At 48.1% G+C, this 27,457-nt stretch overlaps 8 protein-coding genes across 8 annotated transcripts; 4 read left to right on the top strand and 4 right to left on the bottom strand.

Annotated features, from left to right (window-relative positions):
• Window positions 1–806: 806 nt before the first annotated feature.
• Window positions 807–1,970, top strand: H6S33_001955 (uncharacterized protein; the record flags this gene model as incomplete). The annotated part of the gene is made up of 2 exons (XM_044833757.1): window positions 807–961; window positions 1,052–1,970. 2 exons carry the CDS (start codon window positions 807–809, stop codon window positions 1,968–1,970), a joined length of 1,074 nt encoding a protein of 357 aa, XP_044693098.1.
• A 1,269-nt stretch (window positions 1,971–3,239) lies between these two features.
• Window positions 3,240–3,790, top strand: H6S33_001954 (uncharacterized protein; the record flags this gene model as incomplete). Its single annotated transcript, XM_044833756.1, has 3 exons — window positions 3,240–3,253; window positions 3,308–3,361; window positions 3,421–3,790. 3 exons carry the CDS (start codon window positions 3,240–3,242, stop codon window positions 3,788–3,790), a joined length of 438 nt encoding a protein of 145 aa, XP_044693097.1.
• A 5,832-nt stretch (window positions 3,791–9,622) lies between these two features.
• Window positions 9,623–10,189, bottom strand: H6S33_001953 (uncharacterized protein; the record flags this gene model as incomplete). The annotated part of the gene is made up of 1 exon (XM_044833755.1): window positions 9,623–10,189. One exon carries the CDS (start codon window positions 10,187–10,189, stop codon window positions 9,623–9,625), a length of 567 nt encoding a protein of 188 aa, XP_044693096.1.
• Window positions 10,190–11,098: 909 nt separating this feature from the next.
• H6S33_001952 (uncharacterized protein) lies at window positions 11,099–11,812 on the bottom strand (the record flags this gene model as incomplete). The annotated part of the gene is made up of 1 exon (XM_044833754.1): window positions 11,099–11,812. The coding sequence occupies one exon, from the start codon at window positions 11,810–11,812 to the stop codon at window positions 11,099–11,101; it is 714 nt and encodes a 237-aa protein (XP_044693095.1).
• Window positions 11,813–15,564: 3,752 nt separating this feature from the next.
• Window positions 15,565–15,904, bottom strand: H6S33_001951 (uncharacterized protein; the record flags this gene model as incomplete). Its single annotated transcript, XM_044833752.1, has 2 exons — window positions 15,565–15,843; window positions 15,893–15,904. The coding sequence occupies 2 exons, from the start codon at window positions 15,902–15,904 to the stop codon at window positions 15,565–15,567; spliced, it is 291 nt and encodes a 96-aa protein (XP_044693094.1).
• Window positions 15,905–20,213: 4,309 nt separating this feature from the next.
• Window positions 20,214–21,328, bottom strand: H6S33_001950 (uncharacterized protein; the record flags this gene model as incomplete). The annotated part of the gene is made up of 3 exons (XM_044833751.1): window positions 20,214–20,793; window positions 20,851–21,214; window positions 21,271–21,328. 3 exons carry the CDS (start codon window positions 21,326–21,328, stop codon window positions 20,214–20,216), a joined length of 1,002 nt encoding a protein of 333 aa, XP_044693093.1.
• Window positions 21,329–24,732: 3,404 nt separating this feature from the next.
• Window positions 24,733–25,366, top strand: H6S33_001949 (uncharacterized protein; the record flags this gene model as incomplete). The annotated part of the gene is made up of 4 exons (XM_044833750.1): window positions 24,733–24,778; window positions 24,836–25,127; window positions 25,187–25,280; window positions 25,340–25,366. 4 exons carry the CDS (start codon window positions 24,733–24,735, stop codon window positions 25,364–25,366), a joined length of 459 nt encoding a protein of 152 aa, XP_044693092.1.
• A 614-nt stretch (window positions 25,367–25,980) lies between these two features.
• Window positions 25,981–27,117, top strand: H6S33_001948 (uncharacterized protein; the record flags this gene model as incomplete). Its single annotated transcript, XM_044833741.1, has 2 exons — window positions 25,981–26,722; window positions 26,789–27,117. 2 exons carry the CDS (start codon window positions 25,981–25,983, stop codon window positions 27,115–27,117), a joined length of 1,071 nt encoding a protein of 356 aa, XP_044693091.1.
• Window positions 27,118–27,457: the final 340 nt, after the last annotated feature.

Below are 27,457 nucleotides of genomic sequence, written 5' to 3'. Positions count from 1 at the left end.
GAGCACAGTGATACAACGCGCTAGCAGGAGGATTTCCTCGGAAAGGGAAACCTAACACATACGTAAACTAGTATTTTTACCCGAAGAGTACCTCTGACCTGGTCCCGTTCCCTTGGCCAACCGGGAAATCGACCGAGGAACGGCTTCAATTCTGAATATCGTGCAGCCATGAGTTATACCGTACGTTATTGGTACTAGAGATTTTTGTACATGTAACCGGTTACTGTTGTTGTGTGCCCTCATGATATATACACGTAACACCACATGGCTACCGTTCTCAGTCCTTATTCTGGTCTTGACGTCATTCCGTCGCTAAAGGTGATTTTGATTTTTAAATTGTGCGTCCCATCATTATCATCAACGTCGCCTATAAATAATTTTCTCAAGCCGCAGAGCCCTCCTAACCTCCTCGCTTGGGCAAACATATCCCGCGGGGGACGCGGGTAGCTTGACCAACCAGATGCGTCTACCTTCTCTTCACTGCATTACATGTGATTGAACACATGCTCAAAAAAATCGCTGCGGATGGAATATTTCCTGCGGGGTTGATATTGACTACACTGAAGATACCCTGGCAATATCACATCTCGCGTCTTGGCATATCACGAGTGATATCCGGTGATGCCCTTGACTGTCCGATGATCACGTCCACATCAGCGCCATTCTATTCGTGAGGGATGAGTCTACGTATGTCAGTAGGGCCGCAGAAGTGTAACCAGGCTGATACATCCACTACAACTACCACTCCCCTCCCACCCTTACTCTTACCTCGCTCCGTGCACCTCACCACCAACATTCCTCCCTGCATGTACACCCCCGACTGCACCACATTTCGTCCCACACCAACTCCAGGTGTAAGAATGGGGTATGGGGATGCTTCCTCAGACCCTTTTGGGATGTATGGGAATGAAAGTTACTGTTTCGAGTCAGTTCCGGCCTACGAATCGCAAAATTCTCACACGTATGACTCCCCTCCCCCCTCCCCCTCCCTCTCACCCACCTAGGGAAACCTAAGCGCGCTGCGAACATAACTAACCAGCTACTACTATAGACCTTCATGGCCCAGCTCAGTCTACCCAGAGGATACATATGCCACTCAGTTGCCTGGTGTGCTGCTGGGCCATATGGTGGAGAGTATCCTCCCTGCGCCGAAAGTCCGCGGCGGGCTGCCCCGTCCGACCACTGCAACCAAGAGGTTCAATGAGCCCCTTTTGGACTTACCCGCAGGCTACGCGCAATGGACCCCATACACCATCACCCCAAGGTCGAATGAGCCCCGCATCTACTCACCCGAATACCCGAAATATTGGGTTGCCGAAGGGCAAGGTAGTGATAGTCCTGAAGGACGCATAAATCTCGACGCTAGCAATCATAAGCCTGTCACCTCCAAATCGAATGCGCCCCGCATTTACTCACCCAACTACTCCCAGTTTTGGGTTCACGAAGGGCAAGGGAATGATAGTCCTGACGACCGCAGGCATCTCGACGCCAGCACCCATAAACCCAACCCCGATATCTTTCACTATGTCCAGCCCTCATCCAGTCGTCTCAGGGACCCTCGCGGCCGCATGCTCCTCGACCACCTCCACGCTGCCGCTATGCGCGCTGAAGAGAAGGAGGCTGCGAGGCGATACCTTCCTATCTCTCCATTAACCCCACTATCTCCCAGGGATACCCCAAGTCCGGCGTCTTATGCCAAAGTCAATGCCAATATTAATGTCGAGCCCAGAGCGGCCTTTGATCTAAGAGTAGATACGACGATCGACTCGAGGATCGTTGAGAGATTGAGCCGGCTTCTGGTGCCGAATTGTCCGCCGGAGTCGATGCTTGCTTGGGAGATACAGCAGCGGTGGAGACGTGAGGTAGAGTCGGAGTTGATGATGCCGGAAATGATGCATCCGAGGCCGAGTCGGTGGGGGGTAGGGTTTTATGGCTGGCTTGGTTATGGAACATATTCACCCAGTACGTGAATTGGTTATGATGGGTATTCTCCCTTCGTTGTAGGAGTACTGGAAGGTGATCTGTTCGGTGTTTAGAAGATCTTCCTCTATCTTGAAAGTGTCGGGCTTTCATATGCTTTCAAGTGAGTTGGGTTATCGTCTTTTTTTCCAGTTGTATATAGGCTTGATAAATGGACGTATGAGTAGTGGAAATGTCAATTATATACACCTGTATTAGTATCTCCTAACTAAGTCGGTGTTCGGAGATTCGAACCACTGCGTGGGTATATTCTTGTGTGGTAGGAGTCATCCAAAGAATATAACCAGTTTACCTGCCACCACGAAAAGTCCGTATCGATTGGATTGCGCTGGTCCGTAATTGCGCAGTGTATGATACCAGATAGGAAGTCACTCGTTGAGCAGCTGGGACATAGGGCTATAGCGATAGGAGGGCGAGTAATTGAGTACGGTCGGGCTAGTTCAGCTTACTTAGCATGGGATGCGATATTTGCTAAACTTAAGATCTCGGAAAAGAGAGGAAACAGAAAAATAGCATGATCTTTAGCAAGCAAGCTTGGCTTCAGATATAATTACTAATTAAAGCTGTTATGTTTCAATTTATTTCGGTGAATTTTATGAATTTTCAGTTATCCAGTACCTTACACGAACATATCCCAAACTTTTAGAGACCTGCTCATTGTCAAGATATATCATTTCCATGTAGATTTATACTTGACATACAGAATACATGAACATTTTCAATTACAGGTTGTCGACAACTTGAGAAGATGTATGAATGTTCATTGTCGCAAGTAACTTGAGCTTCACATGTTATCACTCGAATGCCAAGACTCTTGAAATAAGTACCTGAATCGTTACTTCTCTCTATGTGTACGCAGTAGAAATGGTGAAGATTATTATTAATGCTACGTAGTATATGCACTATACATGAGAGCATATACTACGTAGCACATAATGATTTCTCCTCGTCACCCTGCCTCTTGGGACTCTCCTTCTCTTCTCTTCTCCTCTTCTTCTCCTCTCCTCCTTTTCTTCTTCACTATCATCCTCAAGAATAGCGATATTTACCTACTTCTTAAACTTCAATTTCAAAAGTGTTCTGCGCCCTACCGTTGAGAGACAGCAAAGCGGTAAGAATCCCGAGTTTGCATGACTTCTCGCACTCAGGTTAATTATGAACGCTAATTCCCCTCCTTGTGAAAAGATCTCGTCGACCTTCACCAATTCTAATATCATCGTCTTCATCACTTATTTTTCTACCTCGTAAAGAAAGATAAAATGAGAAGAAACGTGTAAGTACTCCAAGATCCGTTGTGCATGAATTCTCGATGCTGATATTCGAGCAGGAAGCTGGTTTCCACGTATGCCATGGCTAACGGATTTGATTACTTTGCTGGCGGGTATGATGCCTCATTACTTATATAATTTCTGAACCTGAACTCTCACTGACCGCTACCAGATATATGTTCTCGACTGCTGAGCCAGCCGGGTCCGTGCACTCGTTTGATTCGAACGCCACTCATGGCTCCAACTTTGAAGAATTGTTTGAGGACGACCTTCCGCCGTTGGCTGTTCTCAACCGTCATTACGATGTACTCGAAGAACTCATGATGGTCATGAGAGCTCGCGGTAAGGCGGACTTGCAAAAGGAGGCCAAGCATGCTCATGAATCTCATCTTGCGAAGAATTTGACCCTGTTCGGGGAGGTCACACCTTCCGCGAAGGTTACCGAGAAGCCTTCGGGAATGGAAAGCTTCTTCCATCAAAAGCCCCATGTTGGATTTGAATTCGGACAGAAAGGTCCGATTACTTTCACCGCTGGGAAGTAGTTGGTGGATATGTTTGGTGGTATTTTTCCTTGTTAGAAATGGTTTCAATTAGAATGTCATCATATTTGATATTTTCTGGGAGGCGTTTTTGTTTTCATTAAAAGCTCTCTGATCATGATCAAGCTTGGTAGATTTGTCAATCTAAAGCTACAACTTGAGGATATACAGCTGCTCTTGGCATAGACAGAATATGTCTATGTTTAATATATTTTCTTGCTAGCCATAATTGCAGCAACCCGGAATGGTTACTTCCATTCTCTTGCTTCCGTTTCTGAGTATCGGAGGTGTTCTACAAGGAAAAAAGCATGGTTTTGGAAGCCGCAGACGCTCCATAGCCCCGGCAATAACCTTGGTGGAGATACTATTGATTTGCAGGCTGATTGAAATTCTCACTCGACCAGGTTGAAAAGGTGACTTTGTCTCTCTGACTACATGTACTTGCTTCTTATGGCATGTGCACTATAAGGAACTCACATTTGATATAAGGATATGCTAACAGCATTTAACTAAGAAAAGGTTTGAAAATCCTCTGTAACCCTAACCCATGAGATACCCGTTATTTGTCTGCAACTGTGTACCACAGGACAGTGTACAGGTACCTGTCTCTCCCCACTCCTCATTAGGCACCAATCCATTCCGACCCTTCCTATCTCGTCGTCTCATTTGGATCCTGTGCAGAAATCTAATCGAAATGTGCTTAGGTAACTCTGAAAACGGAGACTTCTACCATGCAGCTCAGAGCACTCAGTGATTTTCCCTAGCTCAAGGCACCTCATTTCTCTCGCTGACCTTAACCCAGACAAATTAACCAGCATCGACTCAGCTGCAACACCGTCCAATGCTAGCTAAACAGCAGCTTTGAACATTCCCATCCTTCTGATCACTCGGACACCCCCTGCCCTGGCTGTCAACCCGAATAGACTGCCTTCACAAGCGAGAACCAGTGAACGGTGCCAACTGTTCGTCCTTTGGTAAACTGGAACGCACCAGAAACATCACCTGACGATAAGGGCTCTCACACTGGACAAGTACCAATATCATTATTTTTTTTATCGGACCCATGATAATCAGGGAAGATGGTCCTCTTTCGTAGCTCTCCCGCTGTCCGTGCACCGATACTCTACTGACACCGATAGGCTCCATGTAGTACCAGGATTCCCGTAAATACGGTTACTGGTTCGGAGATACTCGGCCTTTGCATGGGAGCTTCGCTGTTTGTGTCGGAGACTTTGGGACGCCGGGTTGAGGTGTCCTTTGAGAAATAATTGCTCTTTACACTTGTCGGGTGGGTACATGTTCCTAGTGTCGAGTTGCTCCGAGATGTGGTTATTTTACTGACCTGTCAAGTAGGATACACCACACAACTACGTACGCCCGCTCCCATGCGCACCAGAGCCTTCTTTCACATGAGAATAAACGATGCACGGACATCGTTTACTCTACATGGCCAGCACACTTTCTCTCACGAGCCTACAGATTTTATTCCACGAGCCTACCTGAAACTCACCTCTAGTCTCAATTATCGTCATTACCGATCTGCACACTTTCACGAGATCGGATGAAATGGTCCCTGCACTTGTTGTCCCCCTACATGAGACATCGCTTAAGGTACCCCATTCTTCTTTTTTTTTTTTTTACCCTTCCCTCCATCGTGGTAGTGGTTCCCCGCAGAGAGCTCAGGTACACACACCCACGACTAGCAATCTTGGCAACTGTTTGTTGAGCCTCATGTCGGTACGTCATGGGTGCAACGCAACTAGACGTGGTTCTGTTCGTGTCATCTGATGTAGAAATTTTTTTTCTCTCCCCTCCTGCTGCTGCGGGGTTGCAACAGAGAGTGGGGAGAATTGCTTTCACGCTTTTTTCCTGTGTCAATGATTTGGCTAATATTGTGTGTGGAGTTTATAGATACAGTTTTACAGGATATGCCATATGGAGTGAGTTGAAATTTAATGGGGAGTAGATAATAATAATAGTGTAATGATGAGGTAAGAATGAGAAGAATAAGGAGAATCCCAACCGACCGCCTGCTCCAGGAACAAAAGGAAGATGGAGAGAGCCCAAAAACAAGAACCGAACCCGAACGCCTGAGCCCAAAAAGAAAGAAAAGCGCCAATCAAATAAACCCAACCCGCCCAAGATGAGGATCCTGGTGAAGATCTACATAGTTCTATGTAAGGCCGGAGTTAGCACTAACAACGCTACCGGTCTCGCGCAGGAAAAATAAAAAACCGGGCCTACCTCGAATCAACTCCGTTGAGGATCAAAGTCAAAATATGAAAACATCCCCTCCGGGGCATCTGGTATATCCGGCGTTGGCAGTCTGCTTATTCGCGGAGCCGGAGGAGGAGTTGGACCACAATAGGTATTTGTGGCTACGGTATTGAGGAATAGTGTTATTGAAAGTTGCTTTTGTGAGGTTCGTGGGTGGTAGAATAGCATCCTCGAGGGAGGTGATGGAGGTGCTGTGAGACTTTGCGACATTGCTACTGGCTCTAAGTGTATTTCTCTGTCGAAAGTGTTAGTTTCACTGAAGCTACACAGACGGGGGGGTAGGAGGGGCACATATAGCATACCTATCTATATACGTTCTACTTGCTACCGAAGAAAGAAAGGAAAAAGAGAAACCACGAACGAAGGAGGATTTCGGATTATGAGCTGAGGGTAACCAGTTGTGGGGGGGGGGGGGGGTGTACAGTCTTGAAGGGAGGAACCGCCGAAGCTTTATATGCTCCCAGAAAACACCCCGGTTTCCGGTCGTATCCATTATCCATGCGAGGTTACATTCCGTCGACCACCACTCCCACTCCTCCGACTGCCTGCCTACCACTCACTGCCTCCTCCGCCGTCCGTCGTATCGAGGGGAAGGGGAAAGTTGACGTAAACGAAGGAGCAGAGGTGTTTGATTCCTAAGCGAAAACCAATTTATGGTTGTGTAGCCCCTCCCTCATCCCTACCTTATCCCTGCCTCTGCCTCTTGCCTACCTACAACCTAGAGTAAGTACCTGCCTGTCTACCTGCCTGCCTGCCTGCCTGCCTACCTGCTTGCCTGCTTGCCTGCCTACCTGCCCTCCCACCTCCCCGGCTGCCATCAACAATCCCTGCATCGCAACCCGTGGGGTCGGCAACGCGTTCGCGTCGTAAGACTACAAGAGAGCCGCATTAAGGTTATCTCGCAGCCAGCCATACGATGAATTTGTAAGACTTCCAGAACGACCCAGGAAGGGCCCAGTGCCGCCAGTCAGTCCTGGAGTTCCGTGTCCGCAGCGGGTGATTGGTGGAAGAGGCAACGGAACCCAACTAACGCAACCAACCAACCCCAACGCAACGCAACGCAACTGAGCGCTCCGGGGGGGGGGGGAGGGTGTGCCTTGCGAATCAATCGACTCGGAGTGGTCGTGTCGGTCGGTGCTCGGTGCTTGGTCTCCGGCGGAGAGAAAGGCCGACGCGACGGTCGGTCACACCGGACGGGGGAATGGGAATGGGAATGCATGTGGATGGGATGGGATGGATGGGATGGCCGCCAATACGCAATGCCTTACGTTGATATGCTCTTCCCTCGCTCGCTTTTTCCTTCTTCGCTCTTCCAGCGAGATACACGTGCAGAAGTGGGTAGGTTTTGTGCGAGTGCTGTTTTGTGCTCGTGTAACGATCACCATCCTTAATGAACATCAGTAAGTACACAGCCAGTTCCAGTTCGCGAATAGGTCTCTAGTGCCCTATCCTGCTGCTGCCTAGGGCTGACAGCGGCAACAACGAGAATGAATTTCTCCTTATCCCTTAAGATCTACTGCTACCTAACTGCTCTGCCTCCCAGGACCGCCACCTGAAACGAGCGCTGAAAACGTGATCACGTGACCAACAATTGCGGTTCCGAGTTATTCCTTGACGACAATGAGAGTTGGTGTAACGTGTGGGGAAGGAGCTTGTTTTTGGTTCAGGACACGTACTCTTCTCTATGGCTGGAGGGAGGGACGTAAGACGTGTGTGGGGAGTGGGGGTTGTGCTCGTACATGTAGCGTCGCCGTACCTGCGTTGGAGGTTGGGAGTCGGGCTGCGAAGTGCGTCACGTGATGTACTTCTGGGGGGAGGTAGCTGTTTGGTGGGTGTGTGATAAGATCTGGATCTGATCTAATATGCGCAGTACTTCCATGTACATACTTGGAATTGGCTTGGACTTTGTGGGGATACGGCGGCGGCGGCGCCAGCGGGGGGATAAGGTGCTGTCCCCGGAGCCCCGGAGGTCCGGGGTCCGGGGATGGCCGCACGAATGGGCGGCGATGGAAGGAGCTCTTGTCATTGGCTACTACTCTACATATAGCTACACTTAGGAGCTCTTGTCAGGAACAGCCAAGACTTGATCTAGCCATGCAATGCAATTATATAAACGCCGTAGGGCTGACACCCCTCCCACGCCCCCCCCCTCGTCCCCAGATAACAGACAGACAGGCTTTGGATCGAGCTGCAGCTCGAGATAGTGGTATACGTGATGCGTTACTCGGACCCCGGGTAGGCAGCTGGAGAGCTTCCGCATCGTGTACCAGAGATTTAAATATATCAACAGCCGAAAGCTCGTTCTCTTCTAATCAGGAGCGTGTACAGTAAGACGGGTAATTCGGCGTGGTGGGAGGTGTGGATGAGGTGGATGAGGTAGCTATGGTGGAATTGGCTGAGGGGTGTTGAGAGATACGGATCTGGGACATAGATCGTAGATCTGGCTAGTGTACCAGCTCTCAAGTTTGGTTGGGGAGGCGAGCTAGGTGTGTGTATGTGTATGTGGGTTGGGTTGGGTTGGGTTGGGTTGGGTTGGGTGGGATATGGGAGGTATGGGGAAGTGGTGCTGGGTGGTGGTAGTGCATGGGCGTACGGTGTGGATTTGCTGTAATATTGCGTTGGCTGGGGGGGTATGGCTCCCCGGATCTGGCGGGTTGTATGGGCACGGCGTTCGGAGGATCTTATCGCCACGTTTGGGCCGTGCGGCGCCGAGAATACCGGAGGTGGTGCAATATTGTGTTTCCGGTGAAGCATATTAGCATTATATACAAAGCCTTAATTTGATCTGATTTTACCTATGTAGTCATTCTACACGGTCACATGATGGTGATGTCAGGGATTTTGTTTTTTACCAACCTTTAAGTACTTGGGGTACTAGATATGTAGGTCTCTTGTTAATTACACATTCTCTGTCCTTATATTTTGTTCTGTACATACAGTTAGATCTAGACCGTTCGCTATATACAATACAATCCTGTCCGTCTCCACATCCCTCGATAAACCGCGCGCATTAACCAGACAGACCTCTACTCGCCATCATATCCATGACAGAGATATATCTCATAATCTCACAACCCCATTTCTTACGGCCACCCCAAAGTTCTACCTCGCCCCCCCCCCAAAGACCCAATCCGTTCCATGAACGAGCTACATTTCAAAATCGGTCCCCATCCCATTACACTACGCTAGTACTTTAACAAAAAAAAAAAAATCAATGGTCCATCATGCAACGCGCGAGCTGTAGTACAATTCACCACATGTCATGATGATGCATTTCATCCCATCCCATCCCATCCCAGCCCGAAACAATTAAAACCCCGGGCAGTTAAACATAAAGAAACCCACCCATGCATGCCATGCCATGCCATGCCATGCCCAACCCAACCGTGAAAACGCCAGAAATACAAAAAAAGAACCCCCACCCGGCCCGGTTGATAGATACCAAAAGACGATAACCACCCACAGAAAAAAAAAAAGGAAGAGCGGAGAATAATAAGAAATGGAAAGAAAAAAAAAGAAAAAAAATTAAAATACCCACTTTCCCCAACCATGGCCACTCTACCCCCCCTCCGCTCCCTCTCCTCCGTCCGCCCCCTCCTCCCCCCCTCCTCTGCTCCGATGCCTCCTCTCGAACCGCCGCCCATCAGGATACGAGTCCTCGGGGTAGTGCCTTACATTCACGACCTTCGCCCAGCTCACCTTCTTGCGCTTCCCCCCCCGCTTCTCCGGCGCCTCGTCGGGCCTGAGCGCGCGCTTGAGCGACGGCTTCGTCGCGGCTGCTGCGTGCTTCGGCCCCTGCCTTTCCGCAGCCTTGTCCGCGCCGCTCTCCTCCCCGCCAGAGCCGGAGCTGGAGCTGGAGCTGGAGCCGTCGCTGCAGCTCGACCCGTCGGAGCTCGAGACGTCCTCGTACAGCGGCCGCTCCACCATCAGCAGCAGGTACAGCGCGTGGTCGGATATCGTGCGCTCGGGCTCCTCCTCGGCGGCGCCCTCTGCAGGGACGGCTTCGCTCGCGGTGCGGGGGGTGCTGCTGCTGGTGCTGGTGCTGGGGAGGTCGGCGGCGTCGCGGTGGTGCGGGGGGAAGAGGTATGTGTATTGCCGTGCTGGGGCGGTCGGGGGTGCCTGCATTTTGTGGACCAGGCCTAGGCTGTGATGGCGGTGATGTGTTTGTGCGTGCACGCTGGGTGCATATGTTGGAATTTTGGGAGGGGAGGGTTAGGTTTGGGATGCTTACGAGGCAGGGTGCTTATATGGGATGGCTCGCTATGACGGAGGGGTGGGGTGGTTGTGGTTGTGTGTTTGCGTATTAACGGTGATCGCAAGCAGGTTTTGTGGTGGTGGTGGTGGTGGTGGTGGTGGTGGTTGTGGCTGGCTGGCTGGCTGGCTGGCTGGTTGGTTGCGAGGCATCGGGGTGGCTATTGGAGGAGTGCGCAGCGGTGCAGTCAGGTGCGGGTCAATGATTGCGGAGCCGCTATTCGGGGCGTGGGTCAACGGGTGGAAGAATGTACGTACATGTCGATAGAGGTGGGGAGTTGTATGGATGGAAGTGTCATAGAAGAGAATAGGAGAGAGGTCGACATCGCTGGTGAAGGAATGAGAGAAACCCGTGGGCGCGAGGAATACGTAATGCGGCGGCTATAAAGAGAAGTGATAGCCTCATGCACGGATCATCACTCGTGGGTGCTGTGGCGCAGGCAGGTCAGTGCGGGTGCTGTGTCTTTGGGGGGGTGTCTTCTTTGCTTCGTCATCATCATAACAATACGATCATTCAATTGAGCTCGTCTACTTTCACGAACAGAGCTGGAGCATCCCTCATGTGATTCGTCTAGGATCAAGGTCTACACTGAACTCCTATTTCGCTGCAAAACGCCTCACTCCGCACTTTGCCCGCCTTACATCGCTACCCAGGCGACGGTATTCTCTGTAATAAGGTATGAAAGGGGAGATGAACTAAACAGAGAGAAAAGACGAAACAAGAAACAAGTCTGCAAAACCAACATACTCCTATACACCCCTCCCTATTCCCTCAGCAAAGATTTATCCCCCCCGACCCTCCGCAAGCCGTGCACTCCGACGACACTTCCTCACCGGCCCCACCTCCACCTCCACCTCCTCCTCCCCATCGCCATCCCCACTCTCCCGCCCCGCCTTCCTCTTCCGCCCACCCCCCCTCCCGCCACCCCCAGCAGCGACCGCCACCACCAGCGGAGACTCCACAACCCCGCCTCCATCCCAGACACCAACCTCCTGCTCTCCCTCCTCCACATCCCCATCCTCATCAACCCCGCCATCCCCCGACCCCAGCACCAGATACCTCGCCCCCGGGAGCACAGGCGACATCAGCCCCTCGCTGCCGCTCTCGGCACTTTCCGGGGCGGGCGCATACCCGTCGTCCCCTCCTCCTCCGCCTCCTCGAACATACTCACGACCGCTCCCGCGGGTGGCAATATCGTCGTCCTGAACATATGCATCTTCGTCGGCGCCCACAACCTCCAGCTCCATCGCAACGCCCGTAAGGAAGTCGCCCATCGCCGCGATGGCGAGCGCGTAGCGCCACGAGGAGGGGTCGCGCTCGAGATGTGTGTCGCGGCGGAAGCGGATGATGCTGGTGTCGCGCACGGCGGTGGCGGAGAAGATCTCGAGGCGGTGGCGCAGGGTGGTGAAGAATTGGGAGACTGTCATTCCCGGGGGTGTGGGTGTGGGGGGTGGTGAGGAGCGCGGGGGCGGGGGCGGGGGCGGGGAACTGCGCATTTGGGGCATTGTGGGTGTGTGGGGCCGGGGCAGAGGGTGTGCGGTGTGAGGAAGGGTGTTTATATGCAGCGGGGAGGTGGTCGAGGGGATTTGGGGGGGGGGGGTTATAAAGTATCCGAACACACGAATGCGTCTTGGGGAAGTAGCATTCTATTCCTACCAATATTCCGTCCCTTCAGACACAATAGGTTATCTCATTTCTATTGACATTACCATAATCCTCGCAAGCCATTGACATTGAACCTACCGGTTCTGGCATCCATAGAATCGTAGCTAGACCGCACATACCAGTCAACCCAGTTACATACTAGGAAGACTATTAACTACAACGGTAATAATACCACTCACGAAAGATCACTCGGGCTTGGATGGTGGCAGGGTTAGGGTTGGGTTTGTATTGGCTGTTGGTTGTTGCGAACAATGTCCTGCATGTACCATCTCAATCGCATTCCACATCAATAGACGTAAAATGCTCCTGGATGATTCGTATGTGTACATACTAAGTATTGCAAGATCGAAGTGGTTTTATCCCGTGGTTGTTTGTTTCTTTACCGGCAAGGGCTGCGGTTGGTTCGGAGCGGAGCGGAGATGGAGTTCGTGTCGGCCATTAATGGGTAGCACTCGGATCCTCTGGCTGGTTGGCGCTCGCTATATACACGTCGATGGCCTGCTGTAGGCGGCGGATCGAAGGCCTAGGGGGGGGGCTCGGGGCGGGGGCGGGGGCGGGGGCGGGGGGGGTATTGAACACTCCCGTCCAAAATACCGATCTGGTCCTCCAACAGTTGATTTAGCAAAGAAATTCCGTTACCGGATCGTATATATTTTCCAGCCAATTAGAGCCGGTCGAATCCAGCGGGCACCCCCGAAAAACACCCGTAGCCCAGTTTATTGAAATCATGGGTGATTTAGCTGCGCTGCCCCCCCGCCCCCCCCCCCCCCCTTACGCGGTCATTTCAGAGGTGTTTTTTTTTTTTTTTTTTTTTTTTTTTTTTTGTATCGAATTGATGACGGGTTTGATGTGAGTGTGGCGTACCAGCCACTCTGCAAAAGTGTTTGTGAGTCCGGTTTCGGGGTGAGACATTTAAATTTCTTCATATGTAACCGTGGCGGACCATCAAAACCCCCCTCCCCCCCCCCCCCCCTCAATAGAAGACTTTCCTGGTGACCAATGGCGGCCCGAAAATCAATGTTGAAGGTGGGTGGTTAATGACCTACTTTCTTTTCTATACAGGTCACCAACTATATCATCTATTTTTTCGTTGCTTTGAACCTCACCACTAATAACATCATGAATCAACTCCACGGGTGCGCCACACTGCGCACTGGCATTAAAACCTAGATCACAAACACTTTTTTGCAGAGTGGCTGTACACTACCCAGACACACTACACAGTCTCCACTTTAAATTTCAAAGGATGCAAAACTAGCCCGCTGATCATCTCATAACACTCCCCCCCCGCGGGGGACACCGAAAAATACCGCCGTGGGGGTGATGTCGCTCAAGGTCGGATAAGTTGTAAAAACGAGTGATATTCCATGATAGCCAGGAATCCTGATTCTGGCAATCTAACTAACACTGACTACGAAGTGCGTACAAGTACTCGAGCTCTCCTCCGTATTGATGTCGGTCCGGTGGGTGTATATAAAGGCGACTCGCTAGTAGACCTTTTTACTACATGTAGTAGGAATGCTGGTTCATGATATATGTCCATGTATACCGGGATTTACCACAAACTGTTTTCTTTCAAACGTACCCTTGAGGATTAAAAACAATATCACACGAAGAAGCATAAAGAACGACGAGCATGAATTAACGTCTCCAAAAGAAACGATATCCCCGCTACTCGGACCACAAGTATGTAGCCATTGCACACACGACCCAAACCCAACCCGAAAAAGCCCAACCGGGCCAGAAAAACAAAAAGAAGCATTCTCACGAAACTGGCCCATCAAGAAAGATTCTACACGACATCGGCAGGATTTGAACCTACGCTCGCGAACGAAACAGATTTCTAATCTGTCGCCTTAACCACTCGGCCACGATGTCCTGTTTCGGTGATGCTGGGATGGCTTTGAATCCGCGCCAAGCTCGGATTTCGGGGCTAGGGGAGGTTGATCTGTAGCACTTCCGGGATTGGTCTCGAACTCTCTCTGGTTACCGGACTGCTTTGGTTTGTGAAAATTGCGAAAGCGTATTTCAGGCCCACGTAGTCCTGCAATTGTGAAGGAAATTTCTTTTCTTGCCAAGACCACTAACACTAGTGCGTCGGGCTACGCTACTAGTACGAGAACCTGGTAAAACTCGTAGTGTTGCGCGGATACCGAAGTTTACATAGAGACAACGCCCGAATACATAACCAGGACCGCAAAGCCTCATGTTAAAGCACCGTAGTAACGTTTGCCGTTTTTTTCTTTACGGACTACAGTCAATCGCTAGCATTCGTATTTTACGTTATACCCTACAACAACTCCTCGCGCGTTAATTAAAAAGATCGGAATTTTGTGTGGGGATTTGGCTTCCGACATTTTAATCAACGAGCGAGTACATGTACACCTCCCCGCAAACTGTTGACTTAGTACAGCGCAAAGAGAATAGACGTAAGTTTACTATAATAACATACCGATAGATCACACCGACAGATCACACCGCATTAAGAGCTCTGACCTGATTGCAGATCTGAATGGTTACGCTAGTAGGGTACTAAGGATACTCGACTGTTGTTCATTAGCACAACTTCCAATACGCCTCCGGATCATCTTCACTGGCTCAATCTATCCCAACTTCTAGTCCCATATTCCTGTATAGCCAGTACAGGCCCGCAGATCGCCACCGACTTATATATACATCTAGCTATAGGATTATCCATTTCGTTCACCCATCGAATCTCGGGACCCAGGAGTCAGGAAGGCGTGAGGACACAATAAAGTGAGCAGTTATCCAACCAGTACCCTATTAATCCCTACTAAACATCCAGGAATTCTAGATACTCAGAAGAGAGAGGCGCACATAGAACTTGATTCCAGACCGAGTGATATTCTATGACTCCGCATTAGTTTCAACGGTATCATTAGATTTTTTTCTACTGTTCTTAGCTTGGAGCTACCATCGACACGTCAATATAATCTGCGCTATGCAGTTTCTCTGGGGCTGCACACCCAGCGGGCTAAACTCTGTGGGCTGGTTTGAGCCCAGAGGTCGGATATGCGGGGTGTATTCCCCAGACCTCAATACCACTTTTGGATTATTCAAACACAGCGTCTAACCAATATCCACTAAGTACCACTTCAGAAAGACTTCATGAAGTCCTAACTTCAACACAAGGAAATTGAATACGTATGTACCGATCTGGCTAATTGACGTTACACACGATCTCAAAAAGGAACAGGAATTAACCCCGCATGAGTGTGTCTTGCATGTGATCCTCTTCCCTTACTTAGAAGACGTTGTTATCTTTAGGTTTTTTGGGGAAAGAATAAGATACAACGGGATCGTCGGAAAGCTGCATGAGGAAGATGGTTTCAGAATGGAGTAAGCTTTTGGTTGTGAAGGGATAAATTTATTATTCCTAAAGAAAATTAAAAGAGTAAATCTACTCTACTGTGAAGTTGCTATTTACACCCCCCCCCCCACCTTCCGTCAGGTTGCAGGATTTCCAATCCTTGTCATTCCCCGCCCCCACTCCTGGTTGCATACAGGGCTGAGCCCAGGTGGGGCTGCCATAGCTCCACGGCATCCCAGAAGCCAACGCTCATTAGATTTGAAGCTCGATATTGATCTGCCCACGAGCTCTTCCCCGCTGCCGCATAGCTTCGGATCTCTCAGCTATCGTCATCGTAGTCTCTCGTGTTGTTGCATCATCTTTTTTCTGCCGGGCGTAGTACCGCTGCTCGAGTGGTACCGGTGTTGTCGACGAGGTAAATGAGCGCGCAGCGTATGTGGGAATGTACGGGTTTGGTGTTGGCGGTTTTTCTGCGGCCGCTTGACGACGGGAGCGGGGAAGTGAGAAGAAGGATAGTCGGGAGGAATTTTTCTATAACGAGGTTAGATAGTGTTTGGATCAGAGACAAGGGGGGGAAAACCTTGAAATGCATCTTATCTGCTGGTTTTTGGGTTCAAATAGTTTTGTCTGAAAATCCTTCCGGCGAAGGGCTGATAATGACGGCAATTGAAGATAATTACCAGTGAAATATCTCTTTGATTACCAGAGTCTGGGGCACCGGGGGAGAGACAGATCTGATAATGATGGTAGTAGTTGAAGAGGTGGATAAATATCTGGTTTCGGAACAGTTGAGGGGTGATGGAGTTTAAGTACTATAGAACTTCTGTATAAGAAGCATTTCTCATGACGTGCCCATACTTGAATGGAATACAAGCCTCAAGCCTCAATAAAAAAGATGTGGCCCCCACGTCTCACCTCATTCACCTGACCAATGCCATGCAGATGCGATGAGAAACAAAAAGCAAAGATGACACGCAAGCTCAAACAATTATGATGTATCGGAGATGTTGTTACTGATTGGTTGATATTGATCGCTCTACAGACTGATTTCTGTTCCTGCGCCAAGTTTTCATGCGAGACCCAGCCGCTCATACATACATGTATGTTTTCAGCACCACATGGCGGTTTCCATCCGGAGATTTTGTTTCGTGATGCCGGCTGGAGATATCGAGTGGCTTGCTCTAGCTGAGACATGATCCCCGTTGCACAAAAAGAAAACCTGCCGATAATGACGTCGTAAATCATTGATTCGCTTGAGGTCTAGAGCTTTTACCTTCACCCCTACCAGGCTGGGCCAAAAGTTGAACCAATAATGTAACCCTACTTATGATATTAGAGATACATGTATAGGCACATTTTAAACCCAAGGTACTATGAACACTTACTGTGTTCTTAACCAATAGCAAATGCTATCTACTTTCCCAGCGATCATAGAAGAGTGACAGCCCCTCGCGCATCAGAACAAAGCCTGGCTTCCCGTCCATATTATTTCCTTTTAGATACGGAAAGTAGTGTGACAAATGAAAATGAAAGGGTTCAATTTGAGGTATTTGTAGAGAAATAGTTCCCTTGGTAGATAGTATACGGTAGCTGCAAAACCGAGAGTAAACCTTAATCGCTTTCGGGTGACCTATGATAACCCTAATACACATGATCCACTCTAGTTTGAACTACCCCACGTCGTGCTCAAGATAGGTAGCAAGGTCTTCGCATTACACATCCTCAGATTGAATGATGTCTAACTCTTCATCCGACAATTAAGTCCTGTTCTTGCATTACCCCCCCCCCCCCCCCCCCCAAAAAAAAAAAAAAAAAAAAAAAAAAAGAAAACCCCTACGCTGCCAATTAATACTGGACACGCGTAACCACTAGCATAGACACGCCAATGACTCGAATCTTGATCACCTCCGTTATTAGGAGGGTAATGCTAGGCCGAGTCTGGCTATGCCCCCGGTTGAAATCATTTGCTCATCCTAAGAAATATGTCGGTGGGGATGTTCTGCTATTATTTTGGTGCTATCATTATAGAACATTAGTTAGCTCTTTGAAGGATGCGAGGAGAGGGGTGTCCGCACTTCTCGTTTGAAGAAACCCAAGTTAAGTCAATTCCTGTCCCAAGAGATCATGTATATAAGCTTCTTATATGTCACATCAGGACCATATATTTGGAAAGATCTCATCGGACTAGAGAACCATTATTATCGGTCACGTCAGATATGTACCAAGTCTGAGACCTTTTGAGTGAGAAGCCTCCTTCGACTTGTCTTTAAACGGTCTTCCTTCCATTATCATACAATTTTGTCGAGCATGTAGGCTAATCGCATACTACTAGCTCTGAAGTTACCTGCTAGATGATATATGGTAGGTCTCTTACACTGGAGTTTACTCCACAGTGTTTACCAGAAAACTCGAAGACCTTCCCTTAGTCTAGTAAAATATATCTTTGGTCAGACGTAGTACGAGGTACTAATATCTGATATCACAAATTCCAAGTAATTAATGGCCTTTTTATGTCGGACACACACAAAGCACAAGGTCCAACCCTATTACCGTCACCCCAGCACGTTGCATCACCTGGAATAGCACACCTCCTATTCGCATACTCTCATAACAAGGAACTCCGCTGGTAAAACGAAATTATTTAATGAGTTACAATGGAATCCGAAAGATGAGGTCTCAATCAAAAAAAAAAGAAAAAAGAAAAAAGAAAAAAGCCTTATCACAGTTGAAGGAGGAGCAAATAAATCCTCTAATTCTCGGAAAATTCAACGGTGCTTTCAGACATAGGGTTAAATTAAATAAATTTCTGATCTCACCTTAGCTAAAAACCGGATTTTTTCTTTTCCCTCCAGGCCAGTCTTTTGGCAGAAAAGAAAGAATGAGATTTGCCCTGGGGCAATTGTATGGAAATTATAAGGACATGATAGCTAGCATCAGTTCCAGCCGCTCTGTCCCGTCCCGTTATTGAATTTCTTCAATTGGCCGTGTGGGTTATAGCGCGGGACAACACGTTACTTGTTCCTGTGAGAGTTTTAGTATATCTGCCGACAGAGACTCACGCTACTGGCTGGAGTGTACCATAGTGACACAAGTACCTGTGTGAAGCACTACGCGACTTGACTGAACCGGTATTGTATTGGGATAATGTATTTCCGAATGAAACAAGTACAATGACTAGAAGTACTTTTCAAAGGACTCAGCCACAGCAGTTATGTTTCTTCCCCTCCCGCTCATTCTAAATTTCATAGGGTACCTGCTTTAAACCTATTTTTGTGGCAGAAGCTGAGTCGGAATATACTTGAAGAATTCACTGCCTCCTCAATTAGACAATCTAAAGTTCGCGAATTGATTCGAGGCTCTCCCGCAACGTTTATCTGCGATCTTACGAGTGATATCACATGACTCACCCTTCCAAGAATTGATTGATGATTGACCCTTCCAGGAAACGAAACACTCTCGACTTTGTGCTGGGCTTCAAGTGGCCCGGGTGGCGTCAATGACGTCTGGTGGGAGCAAGGTCCTTCCTTCGTACCAGGACAGTATCATCCACCGATTCCACGTCGCACTACAACATTCCGCAGTGCATCGCCCACTACGCCAACAAGCGCCTCTTCCGCCTTCGACCGCATCCGCGGCGGTGCGGCGGTGCGGCAGGATTCAGCTTCAGATATGTTTGTTACTCTAATAAACGCGGTGTTGCACACACCCTCGAAACACGTTGGCGAGTTGCTCGGCAATGCCGGATCTTCTCAAACTGGCAATGGTTCTAATTACATGTAGTTACTGCAACCATAAACCCTGCAATGCGAGAGGCACCCACCTAAATACATATAGAGAACCTGAGGGTGGAGATAAAATTAAATGGCTCACTCTAATCTGGGCTAGACACCCACAGCGCATGGTATTCTTCAGATGGTCTATCCGTCATAAAGGTGAGAACCCACATAAGATCCCAGACAAAGGCGGTTAGCTTTGTTCAGCAGAAGCGCCTCCCCAGCCCCATTGGACTATTCCACTGGTGATGTCTGGACTCTTTTGCATACTGACTTTGGTGTTTACACTTCGATGTCCCCCATCTTTGAGAGTCATGCCATTTTCTGAGGACATCCGCCCAGACGTGCGAGTGACATGCCATGACCCGATTACTATCAAGATGCATAATCAAGGCCCAGGAATTACTCGCCGCAGATCCGAGATCTTACCTTACGCTATTATAACTGTCAAGCTTAAGCCTCGGCTCCGCCGACCAGTGAGCGGTGGTCTATGTTTCAGCCGTGATTCGCCAATGCAGCCTCTGAAGATGAAACGACGACTCCGCATTTCTCATCTGTTTGCAGCTTGGCATACCTACTTACTGTCAGTGAGATGAGATGAGATGCGTACTACAACGTTAACTCCGGAATTTTTTAGGAGGTGCTGACCGAAATCTGGGTCCCAAAGCTTTTTTTTGTAGGGCTTTATTTTACCGAGAGAGGCCTTACCCGTGGTGGAGGTGGGGGTCTTGATCGGATGTCCACCCGGAAAGCCTTAATTCGTGTTGAGTGAGATCGCATCTTATGCGATTGTACCTGTGTAAGATTTGCTTCTTGAAGCTGCGCTTAAAAGAGGTTTCAGAAGAATAAAGTATATTTTGCGCTCTGACTGTAGATCTATCGTCAAGAACAATGCGGTAAAAATAAAAAGACCACCCCCACCCGTCGCCTGCGGAAACTCCTGGTTATAAAATGACGAATGAAAAACATGAAAATGCAGCTAGTAAAGCAATGTACAAAATATGGTTGAAATGCAGTCCATGCTGAATTATTTGGACACATCCAGATGTGAATGTTATATACACAAAACTTCATTAAACACAAAACCTGCTATGCTATCCAGTATAAAGTTTCGCACCCCCCTCTAAATTATGTCCCCTTCGATCTCTGCCATGCAGAGGACGGTCTTGAATTACTTGTCGGCAGCTCCTGTGCCCGCCCGGCATTCAACCATTTTGCAAATGGTACTCCCGGCGGCAGCGGGTGATAGGCAGCCTCCTGCTGAATCTGATTCTGCGATTTTCCAGTCCCCCCAAGTACGGTTGATACATCATCTGCATCGTCACTATAGTCACTTTCCGTCCCACTGGGGGCATAATTCCGCGGTTGTGCGCCTGGTGTTGGGTGGCCTGCTGGCCTTGGTACGGGTTTCCGGGGTGGTACTATTTTTGATGCCTTTGTTGCCGGGCTTCCGTATACTACTTTAGTTCCAGGGTGGACGGCTGACAAGCGCTTTGCGAGTAGGTCAGAGAAGTGTTTGGTATTACTATTATGGTATGAGCTGCGAGAGAGTCGGTCGAATGTTACGGCCTTTCTTGCGTATGGTATTATAGATGCGCGTTTTGGTCGAGATAATATCGGGCGCCCGGGCAAGGGGGTGTCGCGCTCTGTTTTTGACGATGCGGCGCCTAGCATGGATCTTGCTGATTCTCCTTCTAGGTCTCTGTCTCTGATTGTGCCATTAGCCATTGTTCCCCACTACTATATTCTGAACCGAGACACCTACTCTTCGTCTTCATAGCGGCGGCTCGCGAGAAAATTGACGGCCCAATATAGTAGTAATATTAACATCGCAAGACCACCAACAACACCAATTGTGATCGCGACAACTCTTGTATCACCGGATCGATGATTTTCATCTGAAGTCGCGCTCTCGGTCGGGGATGAATCTATATCCAAGGTTGGTGATGCATTTAGTGGGGTCGTAATTGTCACAACCACCATCGAAGGCCTCACAGTTGAGGTCACATGTGTCGTCACCAAAGGCCGTGTAGATGAACTATCGTCTGACACGCTAGTTGGTAAGGGGGTAGATATTGAATCCGAGATTGTAGTCGCTACCGAGGTTGGCTCGACCGTCACCGCCGATGCTATTTGTTCATCCTGATTAGAACTAGAAATGAAAAGCTAGAGGGAAAGTATTTACTGCAAAACTCCCCGACACATGCTGATATCAGTGCTACTGATACTTCTGCGTCTGACATTGTTCAGAGTTTTACTTCCAGCGGGACCCTCCCTTTTTAATACACGTGGGTTGATATTGTCGATTAGAAAAGGAAAGAGCTATGGAAATATATTGAGTGCGCCCGGATTCTTCGATAGTATCATGTAATGTTCAAGAAAACCTTCCAGTCAACAAAACCTTTCCTCGATTTCTCTCGGGGGACCCCGACAGAACTTATACTCTCCTGCCCCACCCCAGCGGCGTGGTTGATGAAAATCCATGTCATGTATGGAAATGATCGTAAGGTTTGGCGACGGCGCAGTCTGACTGACAGAATAGGTATCTGAGAAATTGAAGCCTTGACAGTTTTATTGCTTTGCTTCACTATGGGAGACTAAATTCGCATGAATAAGCGCTTAGGAGGCGGAGATCCCTGCGTCGATCTCCATATGAGGTTGGCCAGAGGCTCTTTTGCTATTTATGTCCCAGGAAGATATCCCGGTGGGGTTGATACGAACCGCAGGTGGCACCCCACCGACGACGGAACCATGAATCGCAAAGCATTGTGCAACATTTTCGAAGCTGCCATGTAATTTTCCACTGTGAAGTTCCTATCTTTCACACCTCCGTAAATATCGATCCCACGACCAGGGAAACTGAGAATGTTAATGACAGTTGACATTCGTTTTTGCGGGTTACCAGGAAATTGGTACCTTCTCGGACCATAAGCGGCTAGGTGCAGGCTAAATATCCGGGTGCTCTTCCAGAGAACCTAGTAACACCCACGATTTCTCACGCACCCCCAAAAAACCATTTCTCAAGATGATTTCGGGGAGTTGCACAATAAACCAGATTATTGAAACTGACCTTCGGCTAATCGCTTAGCTGTGTTGCAGAGGAAAAGCACAATTGTTTTTTTTTAGTGCTTCTCCCAAGTTAAAGTGTTTTATGGCACCCTGCTGCGGAAAGTATAAAGTACGCATCCAGTTCAAGTCATTTGCTGTCAAATAAAGAAGCTTCCGTTGAATTCTGCTGTCATAAATGATCTAAGCATGTGCAGTTTTGCTTGATATCACCATAAACCTGTATCTAGATACTCCACGTGCACAAGAATGTCCACGAAAACGTTCTCACCAAGTTATCCCTACTAGAAATCACTTGACGGGGGTCGTAGCGAAGCGAAATTTGATTTCCGCCCTTTCCAGTTGGTTATCCCCCCAGCGCCTGTGGAATTAGCAGGGATACAAAGGCTTATGATTAAGTAGGAAATGTAGCAAAGACAGAGAGACAGAAAGGGGATAAATGATGGTAAATAAGTTCCCTAAAGGATAAACGGCTGTGTATCTGTGCGGCCCATCCATCAACGCCCCAGTCTCAGTCACGTTACACTGCTTACATGTATGTAGATGTATTATAGTAGAATCATCGGGTAAATTAGTAAAGACCCTACGGTGAAGCTTGATATTCTTGTCGCAAAATTGGGGCCGATCTGTATCATAGCTTTTAAAGGAATCGAGTACCCTTCAACGTACGCAAACAAGGACAGATCCCTTGTAGAGAACTGTTGGATTGTCTAACTGGATACAATATGTTAATTTTGCACATATCTCCTACAATCATATCTGCTGCGCCTTGTATGTTTGACTTACGCGGGACTGTTTTCGAAAGCTTATGTGCGGAATTATCCAAATTCCACGTGACCAGACTCTATTGTTTAATGTTCAAACAATCCAACAATCGGGAGGAGTCCCGCGTGTCAAAACGACAGCCAGTGATAGGAAGACTGGGAACCTTGAGAGTTAGACACGAAATCTTGCACTATATAGTTGCCAAATATGCATCCAAGAGCGAAATTCATGCGTGATTTTCTGCTGTGCCTCTTCTCGTTGTTGAGTCTTCATGCTGTATTTAGCTCCAAATATGTGTGGGGTTTTATGCAGAAAAATAACCCATCACAGAAAGGGTGGGAATTGAGATTTCGATGTAGGGTAGGTTCCCATTTGTGGTTTTATCAACCCTTTGCTTTTGTGGGGTAGCTGATGAAATTTTGGTGCTTTCGATCTAGCCCCGGTCAACTCATGCATGGGGGGTATCAACGATGAAGCCAAGAAGAGGGTGCTTAGCATCCTTATAAATAATTCACCTCTCTCAGTGCACAGGTCTATTCCATTCCTCATGAGTTGATCGGTTCTCTGCCAAGAGGAAGTCCTGGATGAAGAAAATAAAGGCGGCGACCGGAATGAGAATGGTATATAGAGGAAACAGAAGCCGAGCCTGATAATAATGATAAAGATCCTGACATTTGTGATGAAGAAGATTCAGTGTATGTTGATAGGGGAGAGGTGCATGTACATGTAGTTGGTACAGGACTCTAAGCTTTCCTTGGCCGGTTTACACCTAACCCTGAAGAATTCAAACTCATACATGCTCCGGATTTCATCCAGCTTCAAGTATTAATTACATGTACACATAATTTAGAGAAATAAACTTAAATAAAATAATCTTGGTCTCGATAAACTCAGACGCTTTCCCGGATTCTTGGTGATTTCGGGCTAAATCCTGTGGGCAATTAGGGTACACCGCCCCCCCCCCCCCCCCCACAAACCCTTAGCTCCCACAGCTACCTGCACACAACAACGCATACGCGTAGCCTTCACCACCCACCGCCCCCAACTGGCACCAACCTCAAGCACCTCTGGTAGTCTGGTGCGAGACTACATAGAATAATCTCATGTGTAAGCTCTATACATGTATGTAAATGGCCATTGAGAGCGTCACTGATGCGTACAGAATAGAGACTATCACGAGGACGCTGGAGGCGAGGTTTGAGAGTGCCCTCGAGGTGTTTTATCCTCGTTGACATCTGTCTTTGTCTGACCCCGACGTCCAATGCCGTTTTCCTCGAGACCAAAAGCGGAATTCTGTCCTTAATCTCATCTCAATTGGCGGGATTAAGTACACCAGAACCGGGAATATGAGTATTACGACGATGCTTCTGATAATCAGGAGTGGTGGGGTAGTCGCCTCTCGATACAAGGATACGGTCGGGACCGAAAATCTGTTCTTCTTATAACGGGGAATCTGAGTACTACGACAATGCTTCTGATAATCAGGCGTGGTTGGGGCAGTCGCCTCTCGATATAAGGATACGGTCGGGACCGAAAACCTGTCTTTCTTATAAGGCGAGTATCACTATAAGAAGCAATGAGGTGCGGGTAAAAACGCATTTCGGGACCGCCGATTACTTTCCTTATAACGGGACAGGCAGGGTGTCCTCAAGGCAAAGACAGGTAGTGTCCTCAAAACTCCTTGTTCTTTTAGAATACTGTCCTTTTATGTTATCGAGGACATGTCCTCGAGGAAAGGACACAAGGATGTTCGTCCTCGTGGACCATGCTATAAGTATCGCTGAAACATCTTCTCTCTAAAACAGATACGCCCATCATGTCACAAGTACGCCACCCACTTCAAATCTCTCGATGCAGCGAAGGTAAGAGCCACCCTCAATGTATCACTATCATCAATGCTGCTGTTAACATAAGTAAAGAACCTGCGATTACCCATCCATTGATGATCCAGGAAAGCTACAGCGCAAACATATTATTCCAGCTTAGGGTGAAGGGGGCTACTCATTCCCAGTTTTCGAAGGAACTCGAACTGTGGGAGACGACTTTTAAGTTCCTCAACACTGAGTATATCGATCTGCTGGTGTTTTTCAAGGCATCAGGTCATCTCAAGGGGAGTGCCGACGAGATTGAAAAGGCCTTGAATCCAGCTCGCTTGGCGGTGGTCAGCAGGATTATAAGTGCCTTGATATACATGAGGATCAAGCCTCTTGAGTCAGTTAATCCCATTGGATGACTTATAGAAACTGTGCTGATATCGATACGGATTCTAGGTTTCCACATAGTCAATTCGCGGTCGCAGCCCTTGAGACGGCATACAATGAGTGGGATAAATTTGAGAACTCGTTGTTTGTCCTCATCTGGAAGGTATCTAATAACCAAAGTTTTCCTTTATGCTCTATATGACACAGCTGACACTGATGTAGCTCTTCAAAAAATCTGACAGCCCTTAGTATATTGGATGGCTGTCATGTAAATGTATTACTATTAGTTCTCCGCAACCATTGTGGTAGTTCTCCTTTAAGTACCAACTTTTGGCCACCAATTTTCGGTATATACCTTACCGTTCCTCTCTGACCTCCTCCGTCGAAACTAATCAAATCGTGCATAGAAGCCCCATGATATCCGCATCTTCTGTATCCATAGTAATTGTACATTGATGCATTCGTTCTGTATTTTAGTCAACTACCGCTAGGAGGCATTTATAAGATTAATGAGTTAAACAAACAAACAAACAAAAAGAACCTAGGAGGCATTTTATTTTCAAGATTATTAGTCTGAGGATGGTCTATATGTACTATTTTATTACTTCACGTTTTCCTTTAAGAATTTTTATATCTTTCAAGTAAAAATAAAGGTATCAAGTCTCAAGAACATATGAACTTGGAACTACCTATTCAAGATGGCGATTATTATACTTAAACAAATTATTTCCCACGCCCATAAAAGCCATATATCTTCCCCAAGGGTGACCAAAAACTACTCACAAGCCTTGCACACTAATCGATCTATCGAAAATCAAAGAGGTTAACTACCTACCCTATACAGCATATATACTACAGATATCATGGACAGTACCAAGCGCCTCGAAACAGAAACAATTAACGTCAAGGATATAACAATTGGCGTAGAGCTGGAAATGATACTTTTCAAGCTACCCTTCGCTATCAAACACGTTCCATATGGTGAACTGGACTTTATCGCTAACGCTTTAGAGGGGCTAGCTACCGAAATGGGTGTCATGCGCATCATAGAGGGGGTAATGATCCAGGAATTAAAGAATTTCAAGTCTCAAGACACCTCTATTGAAGGAATGGCACAACGCGACCACAAAGAGCTCCACTTCCAGATCAAAGACGACATCTCCATCAAGCCCTTTCACCCGACCAACAAGAGCCTCCATGGCCGCGGTGTTGAGGTCTGCACCCCAATCCTCACCCAAGATAACTGGGAACAGACTCTTCGGTCCATGTGCACCGCCATCACCACCGCATGCCAACAATGCGGCGCCGCCATACATTTCAACGACACCTGTGGCCTCCACGTCCACATCGGCCTTGGCCGAGAATACACCGTACGAGAACTAAAACAGCTCGCGAAAGCGATCGTCCTCTTTGAACGCCAAATGGACCAGCACCACCCGCGACACCGCCGCTCCCCACCACCGGGCAAAAACAGGAGCAGCATGATCGCTTCTAACCTCGATAACCATGGCCTCAGAGGCCTCCCTCCTGCACAGATGATCTGGAGAATCGATGACCAAATCGATGTCTACAGGGTGTTGCGCATTATCAATGGCGCCAATGACGGTAACTATACGAGTATATCCAGGTTCTATAAGTACAACCTGACATGTGTGTTGACATACAAGACAGTTGAGTTCAGACAGGCGGCTGGCACCATTGACGCGGAGTGGATTGTCGCCTGGGTGAAGAACATATGTAGCTTTGTGACTGCGGCAGCGGCGACCGAGGATGAAACGTGGTACGAATGGGCCGAGAGCCTGGACAGTGTTGTTACTGATGCGGAGATCCGCAGGAGGTTTGGGATGCCAGAGAATATTGAGACAGATGAGGCAGATGGTGTGGTAGAAGGAGAAGAAGATGAAGCTGAGTACGAAGATGGAGAAGACGACATGAGTTTTGACTATGCTGACGAGTTCGAGCTCTTTACCATCAGTGGAGACGACAGCGATTCGGAATAGAGTTATTTTTGAGGGTAGGCTGGATATATGTAGTGTTGGAAATTTAGTTGGTAGAGAATTTAGCGAAACAATAGATTATGAATTGACCTCAAGAGTTTTTCCCGTAGGCAACAGAACCCAAACAACGCCCGGACCCGCCAAGAGCAGCATCGAGTGATAACCGATGAAGATGCAGGGTTAGGGTTCTGTCAAACCTCAAGATTTGCAGAGAACGCCTGTGACTCAAACTTTGTAATATTGTGAATGAGAGTCAATGTCACAATCCCATGAAGCAGGTGTTTATAAATTGTTATCTTCAAATCTCGTTATTTATTCATAAGTATAATTCGTTTCTCCCCCC

The sequence above is a fragment of the Morchella sextelata genome, assembly GCF_020137385.1.
Source record: "Morchella sextelata strain SCLS chromosome Unknown scls_12, whole genome shotgun sequence".
Lineage (NCBI taxonomy): Eukaryota > Fungi > Ascomycota > Pezizomycetes > Pezizales > Morchellaceae > Morchella > Morchella sextelata.
Note: the sequence above shows the minus strand (reverse complement) of the source record. Positions and strands in the feature narration are given on the sequence as shown.